This window comes from Amphiura filiformis, chromosome 3, assembly GCF_039555335.1.
Source record: "Amphiura filiformis chromosome 3, Afil_fr2py, whole genome shotgun sequence".
Classification (NCBI taxonomy): Eukaryota; Metazoa; Echinodermata; class Ophiuroidea; order Amphilepidida; family Amphiuridae; genus Amphiura; species Amphiura filiformis.
The window spans coordinates 4,512,031-4,533,294 of record NC_092630.1 but is presented as its reverse complement, the minus strand read 5'-3'; the positions used below and the strand labels follow the sequence as shown (position 1 = coordinate 4,533,294).

Genomic DNA, 21,264 nt, shown 5'->3' with positions numbered 1-21,264 from the left:
TTGGTCTATTTCCGATTTTAGGCATCACTTTGTGCAAATAAGCGTTTGTGAATTTTAAAAAGTTCAATTTGATGCCTTATATGGTCAATATCTCAAAAAATAAGGCCAATATCAAAAAAAAAAAAAACCGTTTTTGGAACGGAGCCTCAAGATTAAGCTAAAAACAAAATAAAATATTTTGGAAAGAGTGTTTTTTGTTATGATGTACCTAACAAATATTGCCAAAAACTCACTTTTTGTGATTTTCTTCAGAATTGTTGTTTTTACCCCAAATCTGTATTTATATTAAGATTTATTGATGTCTTGCCTTCATAAAAATGTATACTTTTATATGTCTTGCGCGAATAATTACAAAGTTATTGCACTTTTGCTACATGCATGTCTGAGAGTACACAGCCACCTTAACAAAAGCGCTGTTGTTTATAGGACGTCGTCAAACTTTTGGATTGTTCCTAATATTGGAGGCAAACTTTTAGCAAAGGTATGAACGAACTTGGGTATTGGTTTCCAGAGGTGTTGCGACCGCGAGGTAGGGTCAAGGTGCCGCCCCCCCCCCCCAGCTCGAAATACCGGGACAAAGGTATGAACACAAAAGTATGAACGAACCATTTTTTGCAGAGGCGTACCGACCGGGGGAAGAGGGGGGTCACGTTTACCCTCGGCTCGAAATATTGGGACAAAATTGACAATGCCATTTTTCTTCATGCGTTTTTCCTTACTCTGGCACCCTGATCATGATGATCCAGCATTCGACAGCCCTGTAAAACCCACGACCACACCTTCCTTACTATACTCCCGTCAGACTCTAATGGTTGTATTATCATAATCATGGATACCAATTAGTAAAGAAAGGTTAGCACCCCCGTACGATTTCAGAGACTAGACGAAGATACCGTAAACTCCTTGGTATCCAATTTTTGCCGCTCGCATTCACAAAGCTTACCCGCCGGTATATTAATTGGGTGTCCTACCAAAATAAGAGCATTGTTTTTGGCTGTTCAATGTGTTCTCACGTTATCTCCCGGCATGCTTTAGAGGGTTAAAAACTGGGTATTTTAGTGGTGGGGATAATTCAGCAGAGTGAATCACGGGGATGTACCCGGTGACAGTCACGGAGAGCTGGTTGAAGAAAGAAGAGGAGAATACTTCGGCTCAGGTAGAAAGGAACAACTGCGCTAATGCCAACGAAGCTTCGCCGTGTTTGACACGTGAGTACTTTATGTTCTTTAATATTTGAAAATATGAACAACGGCAATTAACAATGACTTAAAAGTTTAATAAGTAATAATGTTCTTTTAAGAAGAAATGTGTTCTTTTAAAGAGACAGTTGTCTTAAAAGGCATTTGATGCATGTTACGAAAGTACCTCATGACGGTCTAACAATATTGTTTGCAGTTCGCAATCCCATATTCTTTAGACAGGGACAACATAATGCTTTTAAAAAAGTAAATTGTACTATTAGATTTTATAGATTTGAATCAGTCCCCTCATTCTAACACAAAATACCACCATAATTTACAGCGTTACCCTATAAAGTTTGGAACCATTACCATGCGATCAGACGCTTCACGCTATATACCGGTACTACATAACTGTATGGCAATGAACATGATGAAGGGTATTTAAAATTGGCCTAAAATATTTAATTGTTGTAGATTTTTGGCAAATTTACTTTAATTAATACTGGACATCCTTACAAAACTATACGCCGCTAATATGATTGAATCCCTAATTATGTCATATTGGTAACACTATAAAATAATACTAGTAATGAAGCTTCGACAGAACCGATAGCGTAAAGACCTTCCATATTGAAGAGTCATTTTCAAAATAGTATTGCAGCTGGTTGTTGATGTCTTTCCATGAACATCGTATAAACTATACGGTATATTGATATGATATACAGACAGAGGAGGAAGGGCCTTAAAAATACATGCTTGCAATATTACCTCCAATATAAGTTTAGGTGGTTCTTATTTCTAAATTACTGATATTTTTTCGGATCTTCAATAATGCAAGGGGTTGAACTGCATCACGGATCCTAGAATCCTAGAAACTGGTTGCATTACAAAATTATTTGTAAAAATCGTCATTCAGTCTGGTTAGCGTTTTTGATAAACATTGTGTTTATTTGTTTGTATTGGTGGTATTTGTTTGTTTGTGCATTTGTTGATTTTGCCCATAGGGTGGGGAGATATTTATAGTTTGGTTTGAAATTCTGGCTTTTTTGCCGTACGGTCATTCCCTGATAATATGCATATGCTTAAAGCGGTCATGTACTCCTTCTTACACGAAATTTAGGGCTTGCACGAAGCTTACTTGCAGGATATAGGCGTAGATCCGGGGGGGGTAGGTCCTGATCTGAATTGATCGGCATGACTACTTTTCCAATATTGTGCCAGGGGGGGATGGTCCATACAATCATCCCCCCCAATGTTGACGCCTGTATATAAGAATGTTAAGGTGATGGATCTCAATGTGTGGAAAACACCATGTGTTATACTATCAGATCACCCTGTCATTCCGATGATAAAATCACAAAACTTAGGACTCTTTTCTTCCTCTTCTACTGTTTCTTCTTCTAATTCTTGAAATTTGAAATTAAACTCAATCATCTTCTACTTGGTATTTGAAAGTAAACGTATTTAATTTCAAATGTAACACTCTCATGTATAAGAATTAAAATGCTCTTTTATGGAGTGCCAAGATACAGTGACCACGCCAATAGAGTGGATTTTGCTCACTTGACTGATTTGAAAGTGAATATTATTGCACTCCTTGTTCACTCTTTTCATAGTGACTTTAACTCTAACTTCACCCACTGAGCACTACCTGCCGATCTAACATTACCTCTGATTGGTCAATATACATGATATCTTCACTTTAATCACCAATCAGAATGGAGCTTTGCAAATAATTCACCCCAATTTTTTTGTGTGGTGAAATTATTCTAACAATGTTGTTGATTGGTCCAATTGATAATGAAAACTTCTTTTTTGCCAATCGGCAGGGAGTTCTCATGGCGTTAACGACTCTTATTTCACTCCATTGGACATGTTGGAGTGATAATTTCTTTTAATTTGGAGAGTTATATGAAGCCCCCATGTATTCTGTAAATAACTTAAAGGGTTGTTTTATTTTGTATAATTATTATATTTTATAAAGGTCCCAAATTGCATTTATAAGCCCTTTTCAAAAGCTTTTTTTTTGTAAACCCTATATGACTGTTCTCATGTCCAGCTAGTTGTATGTGTAAATCTATTATTAATCTGATTTTAATTGTATGCAATTATTTTAATGTAACTGCATATGAAATAATTTTTATCAATAATTATGTTATCATTATGTTATTGTTGAATATAATTCCTGAATGAATTCAAATCAAATCAACTCATTCTTCTTCTCCTTCTTCTTCGTCATTATTACCTTCTTCTTCTTCATCTTCTTCTACATCTTCATCTTCATCTTCATCTTCATCTTCATCTTCTTCTTCATCATCATCATTATCATCATCATCATCTTATCGTATTCTTCGTCATCATCATTACATCATCATCATCATCATCATCATCCCCATCATCATCATCATCATTATCATCACCACCATCATCACAATCTTCAGTATCATCATCATTATCATCATCATCATCGTCATATTCTTCTCCTCCTCCTCCTTTTTTCTCCTCCTCCACCTTCTTCTTCGTCGTCGTCTTCTTCTGCATCATCTTCATCTTCTTCTTCATCATCATCTTCTCATCGTCTTCTTCGACATCATCATTACATCATCATCATCTTTTTCATCACCACCATCTCTCATACTGTCCCGACTTGATTATGGCAATGCAATCCTCTATGGTATCACTCAAGGTGAAAGAAATAGACTGCAGAAGCTGCAAAATCGTGCTGTGCGTTTGATTTTCTCTGTCCCTCGCTCAACTGGTACCTCCGACCTTCTCATTCAATTGCATTGGCTTCCAATCCAGGACCGAATTCTTTTTAAACTTCTGCTTTATGTTTTCAAGTGCTCTCAGGGCCGTGCCCCCAATTATCTTTGTGAGCTTCTTTCAGCCTATGCTCCCGGAAGAGAATTGAGATCTTCTTCCGATAAGACTCTGCTTAGTCAGCCTAGGGCACATAGAGGATCTGGTTTAAATACCTTCTCTGTCTCTGGCCCGAGGGAATGGAACAAACTCCCTAAAGCCATCAGGGAGTCTCCATCAATTCCAGTTTTCAGGAAGAAACTGAAAACTCACCTTTTCAGTTAGCTTCTTTCTTGTTCCACTGTTTTTCTTTTTTCCCCATCCTTTCTCTCCTTGTTAAGCGCCTTGATAAATTTTAAAGGCGCTATATAAATACCTTTATGTATGTATGTATGTATGTATAATCTTCTTCTTCAGTATCATCATCATTATCATCATCATCATCATCATAATCATATTCTCCTCCTCCTCCTCCTCCTCCTTCTTCTTCTTCTTCTTCTTCTTCTTCTTCTTCTTCTTCTTCTTCTTCTTCTTCTTCTTCTCATTCTTCTTCTTCTTCTTCTTCTTTTTCTTCTTCTTCTCATTCTTCTTCTTCTTCTCCGATGTCTCTCGTGTATTAAATTGTCATGATGATTTTATTTGCCCAAATTTGAATTTGAAGATATGGTCCATATACCTTCCTCTGGTAATTTAGATGTTGTTTTATTGTATTGTATCTCTAAACATAATGATGATGAGTATAAAGTATATAAAAGTATATATTTTCGGAAAGAAAAATTAGCAGCTTGTAAGAAAATCACAAAATTTGATTTTACCTGAGAGTGCCTCGAGGAAGGGATACAGACTATAGGTTGAATGTTGATATTTGAACTCTGATTTGCTAAAGAAAATAATTATAGAGGTTCAAATCTGAATTTTTAATATCAATTTTGGAAAATAAATGATAGAAATCATAGAATCGCTAATTCACATTTAATTGGATGATAAAAGTGTGAGCAATCGTGTTAATACAGGGATGACAATGTAATAATGATTCCCTGAGCGTGTTAAAAATTGGACTCATTTGTAAGATTACCTACGCTATTTAATTTGCTTAGCAGTGGCAGCCGACAGACTGTGCCTTAACCGGTTTCTTAGGGAATATTAACCCTATCTCGGCGATATTCCAGCCAAGTCGACAAGCCAAAAATATTACTATTTGAAAAAATTATATTAGAATAGAAAATTTCCATTGCTTTATTTAATATATTTATTATGATGAACATTATATAAACGAATACGCAAACGTATAAGGAGAAATAGTCAAACAAAATTGGTTAATAATTCTGGAGTAAATGCTTTGGGTATTTTGTATTCAGTGCAAAATGGTGGTGCAGTATGCATATTTCTAGTTCATCCATAGATCGGAGAGATAGGCTGCACGGTTCATGCTCGAGGTTCATAACTTTATCATTTATATCTGATCTTCAAGGTAATGTTATACGTTTTCAAAGAGGACAAAATGGTACGGGCCAAAATTGGACATCACTTCAGAGCAAAAGGGTGCGGGTGCAACGCACCCCCCTAAACCTCATAGTAATTTTTTTAAAGCCTACCCTTTTCTGTAAAACAATGAAACCGCTCCTTTTTTTTGGAAAGAAACATTCTCAAAAGGTCCACTTTTGACACCAAATCTTTTCTTTTCCTGGTCCAAGGTGGAGCAAATGTTGTTGTTTTTGTTGTTGTTCTGAGGTGAAGCAATTTTTTATTTTTTATTTTAAGTCTGAGGTGGAGCAATTTTTGTTGTTGCTCAGATGGCGAGATAATGTTTTTGTTTTGTCTTCAAAAGCTACCCAGTCCCCCCCTTGATATCTAATGGTGCGTCCCTTATGGAACAGTTTAGTTTTGCGATGATATGTACATGTATATTGTGATGTTGTTTTACGCTATTGTGTGCACCATTTTGGCTTTATGATAAAGTGAATCATGGTATTAATACCTGTTTGTAACTGTTTATTATTTGTTTCTTTTCGTATAGGACATTTATTTATTGACAATATACTTCTGACAACCTTTCTACACTGAGGCTTAGCAATGCACTGTTTATGTGAAAGTAGGCCTACCCCTTGCTTTATAGTAAATAAACATTGTGAACAAATGCTTAATCAAGCTTACAATAAATGAAGCAATGTATTCTACGAAACAGAAACAGTAAAGATATTCCGGTTGAAAGCCTTACACCTTTATGGATGAAACGACCTTAATCAGGGGGTGTACATTTCAAATGGAGTCACCAAATCACATGAATCAAGTAACGCCATTTGAAATTCACACTCCCTGTGTCGAAAATTAAGGTCGAGTCTTTAACTGGAATAGCCTGTACAAGAGTGAAATTTGAGCATTGCTGAGGGACTGCTCCAAGACCACTCAGAAAATAGTGAAACAAAATAGTAAAGTACACTCTAAGAACCTTTTTTGTCCTCTTAGGAGAACCCTCCCTCTTGAACCTCTCAAAAAGGTTCTTTAATTTTGGAGAACCCTTAAAGGTTCTCTAAAGAACCGAAAACGGTTCTGGGGACATGTTCAACGGTTTTGGAACCATTTTTGGTTCTTTAGAGAACCTCTAAGGGTTCTCCTGAGAGGACAACTTTAGAAACTTTTTACAACCTTTATTTCTTAGAGTGTACCACACTTTTTTCAATTTTTTTAGGAAGAATAAAAATATAGTCAACTTAGTGTTAGGCTACTCTCAACGATAGAAGACAAGGTTGCTACGTCGGCAACAACTTTTACTCTCAACGATGCTACTCTGAACGATTTACAAAATGATACAATCTATACCACATGTACAATAATACTTTTAAACATGGAATTAAATGTTCTGTTCAAAGATTGAAATGGTGGTCCCTCAGATCACGTTTTCGTCACTCTTTTACATAGGCGGTAGAAGCGGGGGGGGGCACATGTCCCATAAAGTTTGCCCCCCCTCCCCCTAAAGTTCCATTAAGAAAAATTAGAGCAATAATGCCCTGTGACGTGTATCTTCCTTTTTTTAGCCCCAAAACACCATGTTTGGGACCACCTATATACCGTAAACGTTCGCCTAAATGGCCCTGTGGGCTCCCTTCGACATAACTGGAATTTTAGACACAAACTAAAAGTGCCCTCCCATAAAAATCCCACCAGTAAATAGGGCACATACCCTTATTTCTTGTTGGGATTTTTAGAGGAGGAGCTCTCTATTTGTACATGGCAAAGGAGATCATGTGCGTCATTAGGCGAACGTTTACGGTATCTGCCTATGGTAAAATTGGTTGACCCATAATTTTCATGTCAAAAAGGTGGGGGCTGAAATTTTTGAGACCTGAAAAAGTGGGGGCGAAAATTTTTCGCGCTAAAATGTTTTTGCATCAGCCCCCCCAACAAGTGTTTGTGAACGGTCCCTTATGCAAATTAGGCACTGTTCCACTACTTGATTTTTGGGGAATTTTGATGTACGTGTTATTAAATATGCTTTTCTGAAATGAATGGTGATTAAATAGATTCTGATGCAATTAGTGGTGGGTTAATCCATTAATTTTTCATAATTTGACTAGCCTACTGCTTTTATAAAGACTGATTTCACATAATATAAATTATGTGTTATGCCTTTAACCAAGTAGGCCTAAATAAATATGTAGCTATTTACAGTCTACTCTTTTCTGTGATATGATCTAACTTGGCATGGGATACAAAAAGATACATAACAGAGAATAATTAAAGATTATATTCCACGCATAGTCTTTAAGGGCTCTGGTATGAACGTTTTGACAGTATTTCTTTTGGGACATGAGAGCAAATCAGACATATCGAATTGCATTCTGAATACGAGGAATGTCCTTCTGATATCAAATAATTTTGATTTTTTAAATTGGTGATAGGGCCTATAATACAAATTTTATGACAAATTATTAAAATTTGATATTTTAAAATTTTTTGATTCCTCGAAGTCTTTACTATGTAGCTGGGATGAAAAATCGACGATCAATTGAAAATGTTGACCTTTCATATTGAAAAAATCCATATCTTCAATACGAAAGGTCAAAATATTCAACTGATCGTCGGTTGTTCATCCCAGCTACATAGGTCTACACTTTAAGTACATATCATTAGATTTGTAAAATTTACTTCGAGGACTGTTAAATATTTGATACCAAAAGGACATTCTTCGTATTCAGAATGCAATTTGATATGCCTGATAAGCTCTCATGTTTCAAAAAAAAAAATCTGTGCAAACGTTCACACCCAGCCCTTAAATGTGATTCATATCGCCCTTTCATGCACTGACCCTTTCGTATTAGAAGATCATGAAATCTCCAAGTTCTTATATAAGATTCTACCCTAAGGGACAAATGGTTTTCTCACAAATTTGCGGTTGATAAGCCAGGAATAATCCATGTTCACTTAGGAAAATAAACTATCCGATACAAGAGGACTAAATAGCAATCAAAGGGTTCGGTCTGGATGATGTAGCCAGGATACGACTTTGGGCAGGATATGTGGCTTGCCATACATTTTGGCCCTATATTTTAGAGAATTTTAAGACCGCTGTTAACTGTACATGTAATACTTGAAAGTATTTACTTACAATAATAATAGTGTGCGTCGTATTTAAATATTAAGAGTAAAAGCAAGCAAGCATGCAAGAAAGAAGACTAAAGAAAGAAAGAAAGAAAGAAAGAAAGAAAGAAAGAAAGAAAGAAAGAAAAGAAAAAGAAAGAAAGAAAAAAGAAAGAAAGAAAGAAAGAAAGAAAGAAAGAAAGAAAGAAAGAAAGAAAAAAGAAAGAAAGAAAGAAACAAAGAAAGAAAGAAAGAAAGAAAGAAATAAAGAAAGAAAAAAAGAAAAAAAAAGAAAGAAAGAAAAAGAAAGAAAGAAAGAAAGAAAAAAGAAAGAAAGAAAGAAAAAAGAAAGAAAGAAAGAAAGAAAGAAAGAAAGAAAGAAAGAAAGAAAGAAAGAAACACTTTCATCTAAAGATGCAAAGATGAGAGGACTGTAACAATGGTTACCTCCATCTTCGATACTATAAAAGGTTCTTATATTTTGATTTTTTTTTCTCCTCCCCCAAATCTGATGAGGACACAAAATAAAATTACATTTAAACCATGAGTGTTCTTACTGGTTCCAAACATGCTCCAAAGTACCAGGCGCGGTACGGGCGATACTTGTAAGAGATTATTCAGAACGCCTTAGGCCAATTTCGTCATGCAGCACTTTGCTTTGTTTCTCTATACTTTTAACATGACGGAAAACCAACACTTCCTTAAAACAAGATATGTATCTTCTTGTTTTGTGTCAAAAACCTTCATACTTAAAAGCGTAAAATCCAGCAACAGAATTCAAATTTATTTCTAATTATTCAACTGTTAAATAAATAATGTATGAAATGGATATAGATCCGGGAGATAGATATGGAATTATCAACTTGATCTTCCGATCCTCCGCTGCATTGTACTTTAGATTTTATCTCCGAGTACAAGAAATATTTCCTAAATATTAAAGTTGGGAACCAATAAGAGCGTCGAATCTGAAATTATGCAAATCTCCTTCATGTACTTTGCAGTCTGATCACTTTGTGTTTGTTTTAGTAAGTTAGGCATTAGCTGGAAAGTGAAAGATAAGTCAATAAAATGACCGGTAAAATGCTCATAAGAAAGGGTGTTTTTTTTCATAGGATTTTTATTTTATAAAGCTTACATGTACCCTTATTAGGGACTTGTTGATCTTCATGTTCTTGCTATAGAGTATGCGAACACATTTTCAGGTCTTTTATTGAAACTTAGCTAAGCTCAGCTACATACACTTTAAATACATATCATTAGATTTATAAAGTTAACTTCGAGGACAGTTTTTAATAATTTGCCATAAAATTTGTATTATATCGCGAATTTTAACAAAAAATTTTAAATTATTTGTTATCAGAAGGATATTCTTCGTATCAAAATGCAATTTGGGGTGCCTGATCCCAAGTCCCACAAAATGTGCAAAGATAGGTGACCGATCCTTTGATTCGTTACCAGATTTATTTTTGCAGCGGTCCGCACTCGGCACTGTCCAGTAATTTAGCAATTTCTAATTTTGATTCCTGATCATTAGGCCTATATGTTATTTTTCTCATATCTTGAAGCTAATTCCGTTTCCATGGTATCAGGAATTCACTTTATATAATGCTGTGCATTTTAGGTCCAATCAATGTCTTTGGGCGGCCGGCGGCCTGCGGACCCGCACAAACGTTTCTGAATAAAAGTATAAACTTGGCTTATTTTGTGGCATAAAGAGGTATAGCTTGTTGCGAGATAAACTGACTGTTTGATGATGAGGCAAAAAAAAAAATTGTTGTGTTGCCCTCACCCGACCGGTCCGATTTTTGAAAATTCTGGAAAAGTTTTTTAGTGTACAAAAGAATACCGACCCTTTTTTTTCAGATTTCAAATTCAGATTTTTTTTTTAAGTCAGATTTTTAACATTTTCAGTCACAACAAAAGTGCATCTTCAACAATTCTTTGGCATTTTAAATGCTCATGCTTTAATTTTTTGTGGAAAATTTAGTGTACAATACTGTTAGCCACTCATTGTAACCTTAAAATAGTAGAAATAGCATGTTATAAAATAAAAAAATATAATTAAAAAAATAAAAAATTCCGACCGTCCGGTCCTCTTGATTTTTGCCTTGTGAGGGCAACACAACAATTTTTTTTTGGCCTGATGATGATGAAGATATATATTTTATAATACAAGTTTATTTGCTGTAGTTGTTGTTACCAAAAAGTCAATCGAACAATTAAATTGTGAGAATTATTGTTCAAACAATAGAATTCCATCGCCCCTTCAGGGTGATCCAACTCTCAACCTTCAACATCATTTATTCACGGTATATGCACAATTTGCTAATCGCACGTAAGCGGTAAACCACCAATTCTCTCTGGTAAAACCACCAGTGATAGAAAGACAGATTGACACAATTAATAACACCAATATTTAATCATCATTTCTAGGATTGTGCATTACTATAATTATTGTTTTGATAATGCATTGAATGGGATTATATCGGCATAATTTTTAGATAAGTGAAAACATAACTTTTCAATCTGTTGTTTTTTCTCAGGAACCATGAGAAATTATGGATCACACAATTAATTCTATATATTACACGGTACTTTAAAAATTAAATATTCAAGCCTCAATTTGTACAAAACCTCCCTAAAACTTGAACTCGTCGATTTTCGGGCACAACTCCAAAGTCTTTGTCAAAATGCGGATAAGAGAGAGATGTAATGCAAATGGTGGAGTGATCAGAATAAGATAAGAACTTTATAGAGATAACAAAGTTATTATAAGAAAGCTTTCTTGTACATGTTTTGTTTTGCCTTGTTTATGAAGACACATTTAGTGTTTTTTGAAATACAAAAAAAAGCCGAAATAAAAACGGTTAAAGTGCTCGGCTTGTTTTTAAAAAAAAGATGTGGTCTATAGTCAAATTTGACAAGATTTTAACAAAAATAAGATTTCATACGATTTCCAGTCAAACTTTGACGTTAAATCATGTCAAATTTGACTAGGGCCTATATGTCAAACTTCACACTATGCATGGGGATACATTTGACATGATTTGTAATTGAATTGAGCTACTCGTTATTTTACCAGACATATATTCAAATGCGACTTGAGAGAAAATGGTCCTTTTCCAGAAAATAGATGCCAACCCCCAATGTTATAGAGGAATTCATCAGATTTCCGCACTTTTTGTCCAGTCGTGATTGTTGGAAATGCGAATCCAGCAGAAAAATAGTTCAAAATCAGTAATCCTCAATTTGAGCGCCATTTTAGACATTGCCGTGATTTTTCATTCATTTAATTGCATTTCCAAGCCATTTCAAGTAACTGGAATTCCAGTCGTTTTCCAGAAAACAATCTTGGAAATCCTGACATTTCCAGACTCTCCTCCACCATATCTACAGGGGCTAGGGGGTATGCACTTATTTTCTGGAATAGCCCAATCGTTAGATGGGTACACACAATACAGCAATGGTTCTAGTCTGAGTGGTTCTATAGGAAATTATAAGAACCTCAAAATGGATCTTTCAGACCCGCTGACAAGGGCAGGACCCGATAGCACTGGACAAAAGCTTCAATGCGCCATTTGACACGTATGAAACATAATGCCTTCTGCATTTCATAAAACCATGAAAATATTTTGTTCTGACGAACCGGGATTATTATTTTTTCTACCTCCGTGCACCGGCCCGGCCCAGTGGTAACCCTACCACTGGAAGAATAATTTCATCATTTTAGATAGGCCCCTATGATGTAGATAATAGTGAGAATTTCATAAAAGAACCAAGTAAAGCCTATGGTAGTCAATCTTAGATCGACCAATGCAACCTATTTAATAATTTTTACTTTTTCATTCTCATTACATACAGAAACAACCATGGAAAACATCGATATTCACGACAGACCGACCAACACCTCCGATATTTTACTCTTACAACATGCTACCCATCATACAAACGGTATGGGTTCCCCCGATGACATGATATCCCCAGCAGAAGAGGAGCACCGAGAAATACTACAACGCAAGACAGCCAGTGATCGCGAACGATCGCGAATGAGGGACATGAACAATGCCTTTGAGGCACTACGCGGTAAACTTGCCCACCGAAAACAACCGGGAAAAAAGATGTCAAAAATACAAGCATTGCGCTTTGCTATTGAATATATCTCAGATTTAGAAGAAACTTTGACCATGACTACGAGGTTACCGGGAGCCGGTGGTGCATATTACCAATGGGCCAGAACGAGAGGGTTCATTTGGGCCAGGGAAAAGGTGAGATCATTTTTACTGACTAAATGGGGGAAGCTGAATAGTTTATCAATTGAGCTATTATAGCCTATACACACCTTTATGAACCCCCTGAGCACTACCTGGCGATCTAACATTGCCTCTGATTGGTCAATTACATGATATTTTCACTTTAATCACCAATTCACCTCGATTTTTGTGTGGTGAAATTATTCTAACAATGTTGCTGATTGGGCCAATTGATAATGAAGACTTCTTTTTGGCCAATCGGCAGGTATAGTTCTCATGGGGTTGACCTTTTAATGTCGATGTTTGACAGTCAAAAATGCTTGGTAAAATATATAGAGCCATAAAAGCCAAAATTTCAACAAAAAGGTACCAAGCGTATTATCTTGCAAAAACTAGGTTAAATTTTTTTGAGCTCCAAGGCCCTTGTCAAAAGCAACAAAGCACACGGCCCCGGGACCCGGGCAAAGCACTTACGACTTTTAGCATTGTTGTCAAGTTGTGTCGACTTTCAGTAGTATGTGCATGATTTTGTCCGAAAGTTCGCCACTAGATTGCCGCCGTTGATTACATCTTACCCCATTTTGTTGACAATTAATGAATTAAGCTACTGTCGACATTTCGTAAATTTTGACATTTAGGCCTACCTGTCAAAATTTGGTTCAGTTTAAGGAACTGGAATGAGCGTTTTGAGCGTTTCGACAGCATTTTTGTGGGACATGAGAGCACATCAGACCTATCGAATTGCATTCTGAATACGAAGAATGTCTTTCTGATATCAAATAATTTTCATTTTATGAAATTCACGATATTTTATTTGATATTTTTCACATTTTGGAGATCAGTCCTCGAAGTAAATTTTATAAATTTAATGATATAGTCTTAAAGTGTATGTAGCTGGGAGGAAAAGCCGACGATCAATTGAAATTTTTGACCTTTCATATTAAAGATATGGATTTTTTTTCCCAAAAAGACCTATTTTATTTTGGTGTTTTGGGAAAAAATCCATATCTTCAATACGAAAGGTCAAAATTTTCAATTGATCGTCGGCTTTTCATCCCACCTACATACACTTTAGGTAGAAATCATCAGATTTATAAAGTTTACTTCGAGTACTGTTAAATATCAAAAATATCAAATTTTAATAATTTGCCATAAAATGTGTATTACATTGCGAATTTCAAAAATCAAAATTATTTGATATCAGAAGGCCATTCTTCGTATTCAGAATGCAATTCGATATGTCTGATGTGCTCTAATGTCCCACAATAAATACTGTCCAAACGTTCATACCCTTCCCTTAATAAAGGCTATTGTCAAAATAAGCTTACTGCTGATGATGACGATTTTCTCAATATCAAAATGAAATTTTGACAGGATTCAAATTGTCGAAAGTTTTGAAATTTTTGCAAGCAACTGACCAATATTGCGTTGGGGTCTTTTTTTTCGAGGAACTGGGACCAGCATGACCATGATTACCTGTAATTGTTTCACGATGTTAATGATTACATGATTTATAAGATAAACGAAAAATTACTTTCAAGTTATAACGGTCTATTCCATTTCAAATGAAATACCGTATGCCAATTGATATCAAATTATGTAGTCACAGACATAAAACATGCCAAATTTTGTATATCAATTAACTTCTAATTTTCTGTTTTAAATTATTCCATACAGGCAAAATTACCAGAATATCATAGTATGCAGCCGACGACAGATGGCAGCACCCCTCAAATGCACGACCAATCACAACAGCAGCATCAGCAACAGCAAGTTTTGTGCTCCTCAATATGGATCCCTATACACAACTACAAGATCCCGGATGTCCAAATATCGCTATGGGAATGGACCATAACAATCAGAACACTATTAACTCTGTGACAAATCTCTGACTTTGTTAAATTGTTACATTTTTGTCGTTGTATATACATTTTAAGTTGAAAGTTCTAAAGATGTTTTATATTGTGAAGCAATTCACGTATTATGAGTTTAAACTAGTAGATTCCCGGGATGAGAGCCCGGGATGAGAGCGGAGCCTGATGAGCAGGCTGATGAGAGCAGGGGGTTATCCCTCGCCCTCATTTTATCTTGTTAGGAAAAAGCTTATCTTCCCGAGATTTTCATCAGAGGGCGTCTATCATATCTGTATCACGAATATTATAGTGTAACAACTTACCCCGGCAACTTACACCATGCAGGGATGTGACTCGTGAGAAATATATTTATTAGATAAACCCTAACCTTAACCTTAACCCCAAATCCATAAAATGTGTATTATAATACCAGTAGCGTAGCCAGGGGCTGTGGCGCCCGGGGCAAGGATACAGAATGGCGCCCAATATTTTTGCCGACTGAAATTATTAATTGTTGACGACCCCATTTTTGTTTTTGCCCAGGACGCTCGAAAATATAAAAAGAAAGGGAGGGAATGAGGGAGGGAGGGAACTAGCGATACAAAAATTCAACGCACATATTTGTAGCAATTATGAATCCTTCAATATGCCCACATTTGGTTCATTTTCACGCAAACAGATAAAAGGGAAAAAGCAAATCGCACATTTTGGCAACATATTATAACTCTTTGAATTGTTTCCCCAATGTTTGCGCCCTAAGACGGCGCTCAGGGCACGTCCCCCAGCTACGCCCCCGGGCTACGCCACTGTATAATAATTAGCATAGATTATACTCATGAAACATTATATGAAATTTACTCCTAATTATATCCTTACCTCTACTCCTATACGGTCCAATTTGTACAGGGTGTCCCTGAAAGAACTGTATCGTCGGAAACATAATTGTTTGGCTCACGCCACACTAAACATAACACAATAACTTGTGTGGTTGGGGCATAATTCAGCTATCACACACTTTTTGAATTTTGACAATTGACCACCCCGGTCTTGAAATATAAGAACTTCCCCATTTTCCACGGATTCAAATATCAACCCATGATCTGTATTCGATTTCGAAGTGCTAAACACTGCGCATCATCAGCGCATAGAGAAATTTGACTCCGTGGAACGGGCTGAAAATGAGGTAGTTTCGTAAAATTCTTCTATTTCAAAAAAGGACCGGTCAATTGTCAAAATTCAAAAAGTATGTGACAGCTGATATATTCCTCAACCATCATCGGTTATTTGTTTGGTTTATGCGTTAAAATACCCAAAAAAATCAGTTCCCGACGATACAGTACTTCCATGACAGCCTGTATGCGTACGTCTTGCCTACATTTTAGAAAACTCATTACAACTCTGCATGTTAACAACTCAACATTTTATTTTATAAATACTGCTGGAACTAAAAATTGCAACTCACTTTCATCAGTCATCTGATTGATGTGACATCAGATGACGGGGACGTTCCCCGTCGTATGACGTCACACCATCATCAATCAGATGTCACAGTGATCAGATTAAATCCAATGATATCGGAGGCTTGTGCAACGTAGTGGTGTGGGTTGCAAATTTTTGTTCCAGAATAAGATTCACATTATAATGTTTTAAACAACTGGATGAATAATCTAAACAAAAAACGTCAACAATTTGCTGCATATAATGTTGAGATAATGAATTATCTTCAACTAAAGTTTTAAAATTGTTGCAAGATGTTAGTTCCCAACACTGCCATGAAAGAACTAGTGATTTTGCGTGACACTTATACGGTTTTAGAATGAAAAAACCCTTATAAGCTCAAATGCGTAAGTTATAATATATACGGTACATGCAGGAGAAATTTTAAGCTTTCTTGCGAAATTGTCGGAAAAAATGGTCCGAACAATTACAAATGAGACGTGGTATCGCGGTACGGGGCGCGGTCCTGACCTTAGACAAGAAATTTGCGATTGTAATATAAAGGCAAACCGGTAACGTGTATATCAATCGCGATATGTTGCCTTCACTTAACCGCGAAAGCCGGGTAATCGGCTAGTAATATCATAAGGAACGTTATGAACATAACTTACAAGTGAATGAAATGACCACTGACATACGAATATGTTATAGCATTAGTTTTTATAGTCCCACACGCCCTTATTTGACACAAGTCGTGTCAGACGTTGTTCTCTTTGTATATCGGTGCATCTATTGGTGGTTATGTACTAATATTTGTTTTATTTTGCTCATTTTTGGTGTGCAAAGAGTATAGGCTATCCATTCTTGTTTTTCTTGGGCTCTATACTCATCGTATATCGTTTGTCACAGATGGGGAATGAGGACTACGGACATTGTTCGGGACAAGTTGTTGTCAACGTATAACGAATGCAACATTATGCCCTATATCTATAACTATAATACCGTAGAACTCCGTCTATAAGCATGTATGCCTCTAAATGAGTATTTTTGTTACGAAAGTGACGAAAGAACATCACAATGTTTGTACATCCGCATGTATCAGTAGGCCCTAATATAATTGCTCAACTTGACTCCAAATAATGTTTTTGGAGGGTGTCTGGCATTCGTCTCTTTCGTCAATAAAACACTCTGGCATAATAATGCCTGCGGAATTCCATATGTAGTCCGACATTTTAGCAGTAGGCCTATGTGTGTGTCTCGCTTTGCCTGCATCGTGTCAGTGACTTGTGGAAGCCAAATACATGCAAGGGGCGGATCAAGAGGGGGAGGGGAGGTGGAGGGGCGCCGTATCAGTAATCGGATCCGTAAGGGGCCTACATACACCCTGCAAAAAAGCCACACAAAATCAGTATATATTTCAGTCCGTTTTGGCTCTCCATCCTCCAATTGGGGTTTTTATTTTCATTCCTGGATCCGCCGATGAAATACCTAGCGAAAGTGTGTTATATGAAAGTAAATTGTGCAATAATAAGAGGTATAGAATGATTTGTACAGTCGCTTTTTTCGTAAGTATTCACAGGATGTATGTATGCAGGATTATTAGAGCATTGTATATAAGATATTAAGGTGCACAAATTTTCAGGTCAAACCTTTCTGGTTATTACTTCACATCTCTTAAGGCAAGAGATATTATTTAAAGACGTCATTTATATTGTATCATACATGTATTGAATGTGTCACTACAGGGCGGTTCAAAATAGCACCAATTCCTCAAACGTCCATTAATAGGCTATTAGTTAAAACAATTTAAGTCAAATTCTTCGGAATAAGTTAATAATTATAAAAGTGATAAAAATTACCCTATTAAGGTTGGTCTGAACCCTGGAATTATGAAAACTTTCGGGCCTCATAACTGCTAAATTATTAGTCTAAAGAATATAAAAGTATACGTTTTTAGAATGGAAATGACTTGATGAATTCATCTGTGAGGTCCAATTTGGGCCAAAATGCTCATTTTTGGAGAAAATCCAAAAACACGGGGTTTTTTTTATTAATTTTTAAAAACTAGATAAAAATATCTAGGGACCGTTTTTTCATTTTTTTGAATTTTGACCAACTTCACCAAAAATATTTGAAATGTGGGCGGAAATCAGGCTTTTTTATGATTTTTTTGAAAATTTTGCATTTTTTGACCATTTTTGTGCAAATTTATTATAGGCCTAAGGAACGCATCCTTTGATTTCCGGGTGAAAATTTACGTTGTGGGCCAATTATGGATGTTACCAATTGTTAATTGTTGCATAGCATTTCCATCAAAATACATTGTGCAGTTTGTGAGTTCCATGCACGATATTAAATTCAAGGTAAAATGATACCGTACGTTTGTATGGCATCGGAAATACATTAGTAGGCTACTTCGGCTGCTAAGGACACTAAAATAAATGGGATAAAAAATCTTATATCCTCAGGTTCGTGGAGTAGTATATTTCACAACAAATCAATCGAATTCATTTTCAAGATTTGTTCGGATTGATGTTGTTTTAATAGCATACATCGACAGCTCAGTGCCAGAAGTGGGTAAGTGCATGCAATAGTTGCCATGTGAACATTTGCTATTGCACTTACCCACTTCTGACACGGAGCATTCGACATGTGCATGGTGCAAATAATTAGATCTGGATAAGAAATGCGAAACTCATCAGATTTGTTCGTATTATGAAGAAAGACGTAAGGTGAAAGAACGGCTCGTCAGAAACTTATTAAATTTTTTGGTATTTTAATGCCCAAACCAAACATAACTAAATAACTGATGAGGTTGAGGAATAAATCAGCTATTACATTCTTTTTGAATTTTGGCAATTGACCAGACCGTTCTAGATATATAAGAATTTTACGAAACTCTCATTTTCAAACCTTTCCCTTGATTCAATCAATGATCTGTATATGAAGAGCTTATTTCCAAACCGTGTTAAGTCCACAAGATTCACTTTGAAGAAATCAGGAATTTTCTTTATGGCAATGAAAAAATGTTTGATTTCTATAAAATTACATTGAAGTGAAGGTGACATATATAGGACCATAAAAACATCTAAAGTTAAAATCTAGAGACTTTTGATTTTTTTTTATGAATTAATTTGTTTTAAAAATAGCATGGACTTAACACGTTTTGACACAAAATGCAATTTCTGGCATGGACTTAACACATTTTGACACAAAACATAGTATCTGTAACACAGAACTAACCGTATTTTTCTCAAACTAGTCTTAAAAGATAACAAATTTATTAAAAACATACAAAATGTGATTCTCTCTACTATAAAACACAATTTTGCCACAAAACACCTTGCATTTCGAACCCCTTCCTCCCGCCCATTTTAACCAAAATTCGATGTTTAAAATAGTTCAAAATTCAAAACTTAGTTGTATTGCATTTCTCAGAATTGAATTAACATCATTTTCACTGACAAAAAGTGATGACCTGAAATAGCCACTTGTTTTACCACATTATTGAAATTTCACCCTCCCCCATGCTGCCACCCTAATCTCATATTGACAGTCGTAAGTTTGTAAGTCCTAAGTTTTTTTATACCTTTAACTTTGAAATAATACCTTGAATTTTGATAATCATACAAAATAATAATATCAAAAACTAACTCTACCACCATCCTTTAACATTAATTCTACCATCACAACCTCTCCCTCTCCCCCATTCCCACCCTGTTCATGTTTTTCTGGAGGTATCTATCAAATATTTAAGAAATCCCATACAAACTAGGCCTACTGATATAATAAAAAAAACCAAACAAACAAACAACAACAACAACAACAACAACAACTTTTTATGCAGACCAAATTCAGGTAGTCTCAGGACCAAACAAGAACGAAGACGCAAAGCAAGGCAATGTTATCAATCATGCATAACTTTGGCGATTAACTATTGGAAGCCCTATGCCATGCTACTTGCCTACAAGCTGCCCACAAGGGCAGTGTTCGTGGACTTAACACAGTTTGCTACCATTAACACGTTTTGGAAAAAAATCGATACTTTGTGTGTCAATATTTCGGAACTTGACTAATTTTGGAAAAAAACACAAACATTGCTGGATAGCCCTAGTTACTCACTACCCATTTTCATTAAAATCTCAATTTTGAAGGTGGGTGTGGACTTAACACGGTTTGGAAATAAGCTCTTCATATTATGAGTACATGTACTATATGCGCATCTATATTGTCATTGATTGATATTTCATATTTGACTCCGCATGGAACGGATTGAAAACAGGTAGTTTCGTAAAATTCTTATATATCAGGGACGGGATTGTCAATATTGTCAAAATTCAAAAGTTGTGATAGCTGATTTATTCCTCAACTAGGCCTATATCAACTCTTTGGTTCGGGCATTAAAATTTTCAAACGTAAAGTTTCCGACGATACAGTTCTTTCAGGGACACTGTGTATTGAGAAGTATATGGTTACAATGCAATGACAATGTGCTTCATTAAAAGCTATTAAATTAACGTAATTAATTAGAAGTCATTCTTATCTTATTGTGGTGTTTTATTTGGTCCAGGCAACATCTGAGACGAAAATACCTAGATGTATTTTCGTCTCAGTGCAAAATCAAACCTGTATGCATGATAATGGACATCAAGGATAATGATACCACTCAACATGTTTTTTCAACAGCATTGTCACTGGAGTGTGTATTAACGGTGGTCCCGGGCACGGAAAGACTACACGTCTGTTGCAAGTTGCTTGCACAATAATAAAAGAGAAACTAAGTATGTTTTTTTTTCACTACATACGACCAATCACCACACGCACAATATATTTACAGAATATTTAATTGTCATGATTTCCATTACATGTTCATGTCCAACCGGTTTTGCGAGTATTAGGGATGAAATTAAAATTCGACCAGCGGTTAACCGCCGGTTCTGTCCGGTTTCTATTCTAAACAATGGAAACCAGACGGAACTGGCGGTCAAACGCCGGTCGAGTTTTGATTTAATCCCTTAATAAAGTAGAAACCGACAACTTGAAAGACAGTGTTAGATCTATAGAAATTATGGAAGTTAGCAACAGATATTATGGTTTTTGAACAGTTTCGGAAAAAAAATCTGATATGATTTTTGGCGACATTTGACAGGTGTTTTGGTTGCATAC

The 21,264-nt window shown here is 35.8% G+C and overlaps 1 protein-coding gene across 1 annotated transcript; it reads left to right on the top strand.

Moving 5' to 3' along the window:
- The first annotated feature begins 939 nt into the window (after nt 1-939).
- LOC140147897 (uncharacterized) lies at nt 940-15,447 on the top strand. Its single transcript, XM_072169685.1, has 3 exons — nt 940-1,208; nt 12,420-12,823; nt 14,486-15,447. Exons 1-3 carry the CDS (start codon nt 1,094-1,096, stop codon nt 14,687-14,689), a joined length of 723 nt encoding a protein of 240 aa, XP_072025786.1. The 5' UTR covers nt 940-1,093; the 3' UTR covers nt 14,690-15,447.
- Nucleotides 15,448-21,264: the final 5,817 nt, after the last annotated feature.

What these genes read in the sequence shown, in the direction of transcription:
- LOC140147897 (XM_072169685.1), top strand. Translation starts at nt 1,094, where the DNA reads ATGTACCCGGTGACAGTCACGGAGAGCTGGTTGAAGAAAGAAGAGGAG. An exon ending in AGCTTCGCCGTGTTTGACAC is followed by an intron (nt 1,209 to 12,419) that starts GTGAGTACTTTA and finishes CATTACATACAG; the next exon opens with AAACAACCATGGAAAACATC. An exon ending in TCATTTGGGCCAGGGAAAAG is followed by an intron (nt 12,824 to 14,485) that starts GTGAGATCATTT and finishes TATTCCATACAG; the next exon opens with GCAAAATTACCAGAATATCA.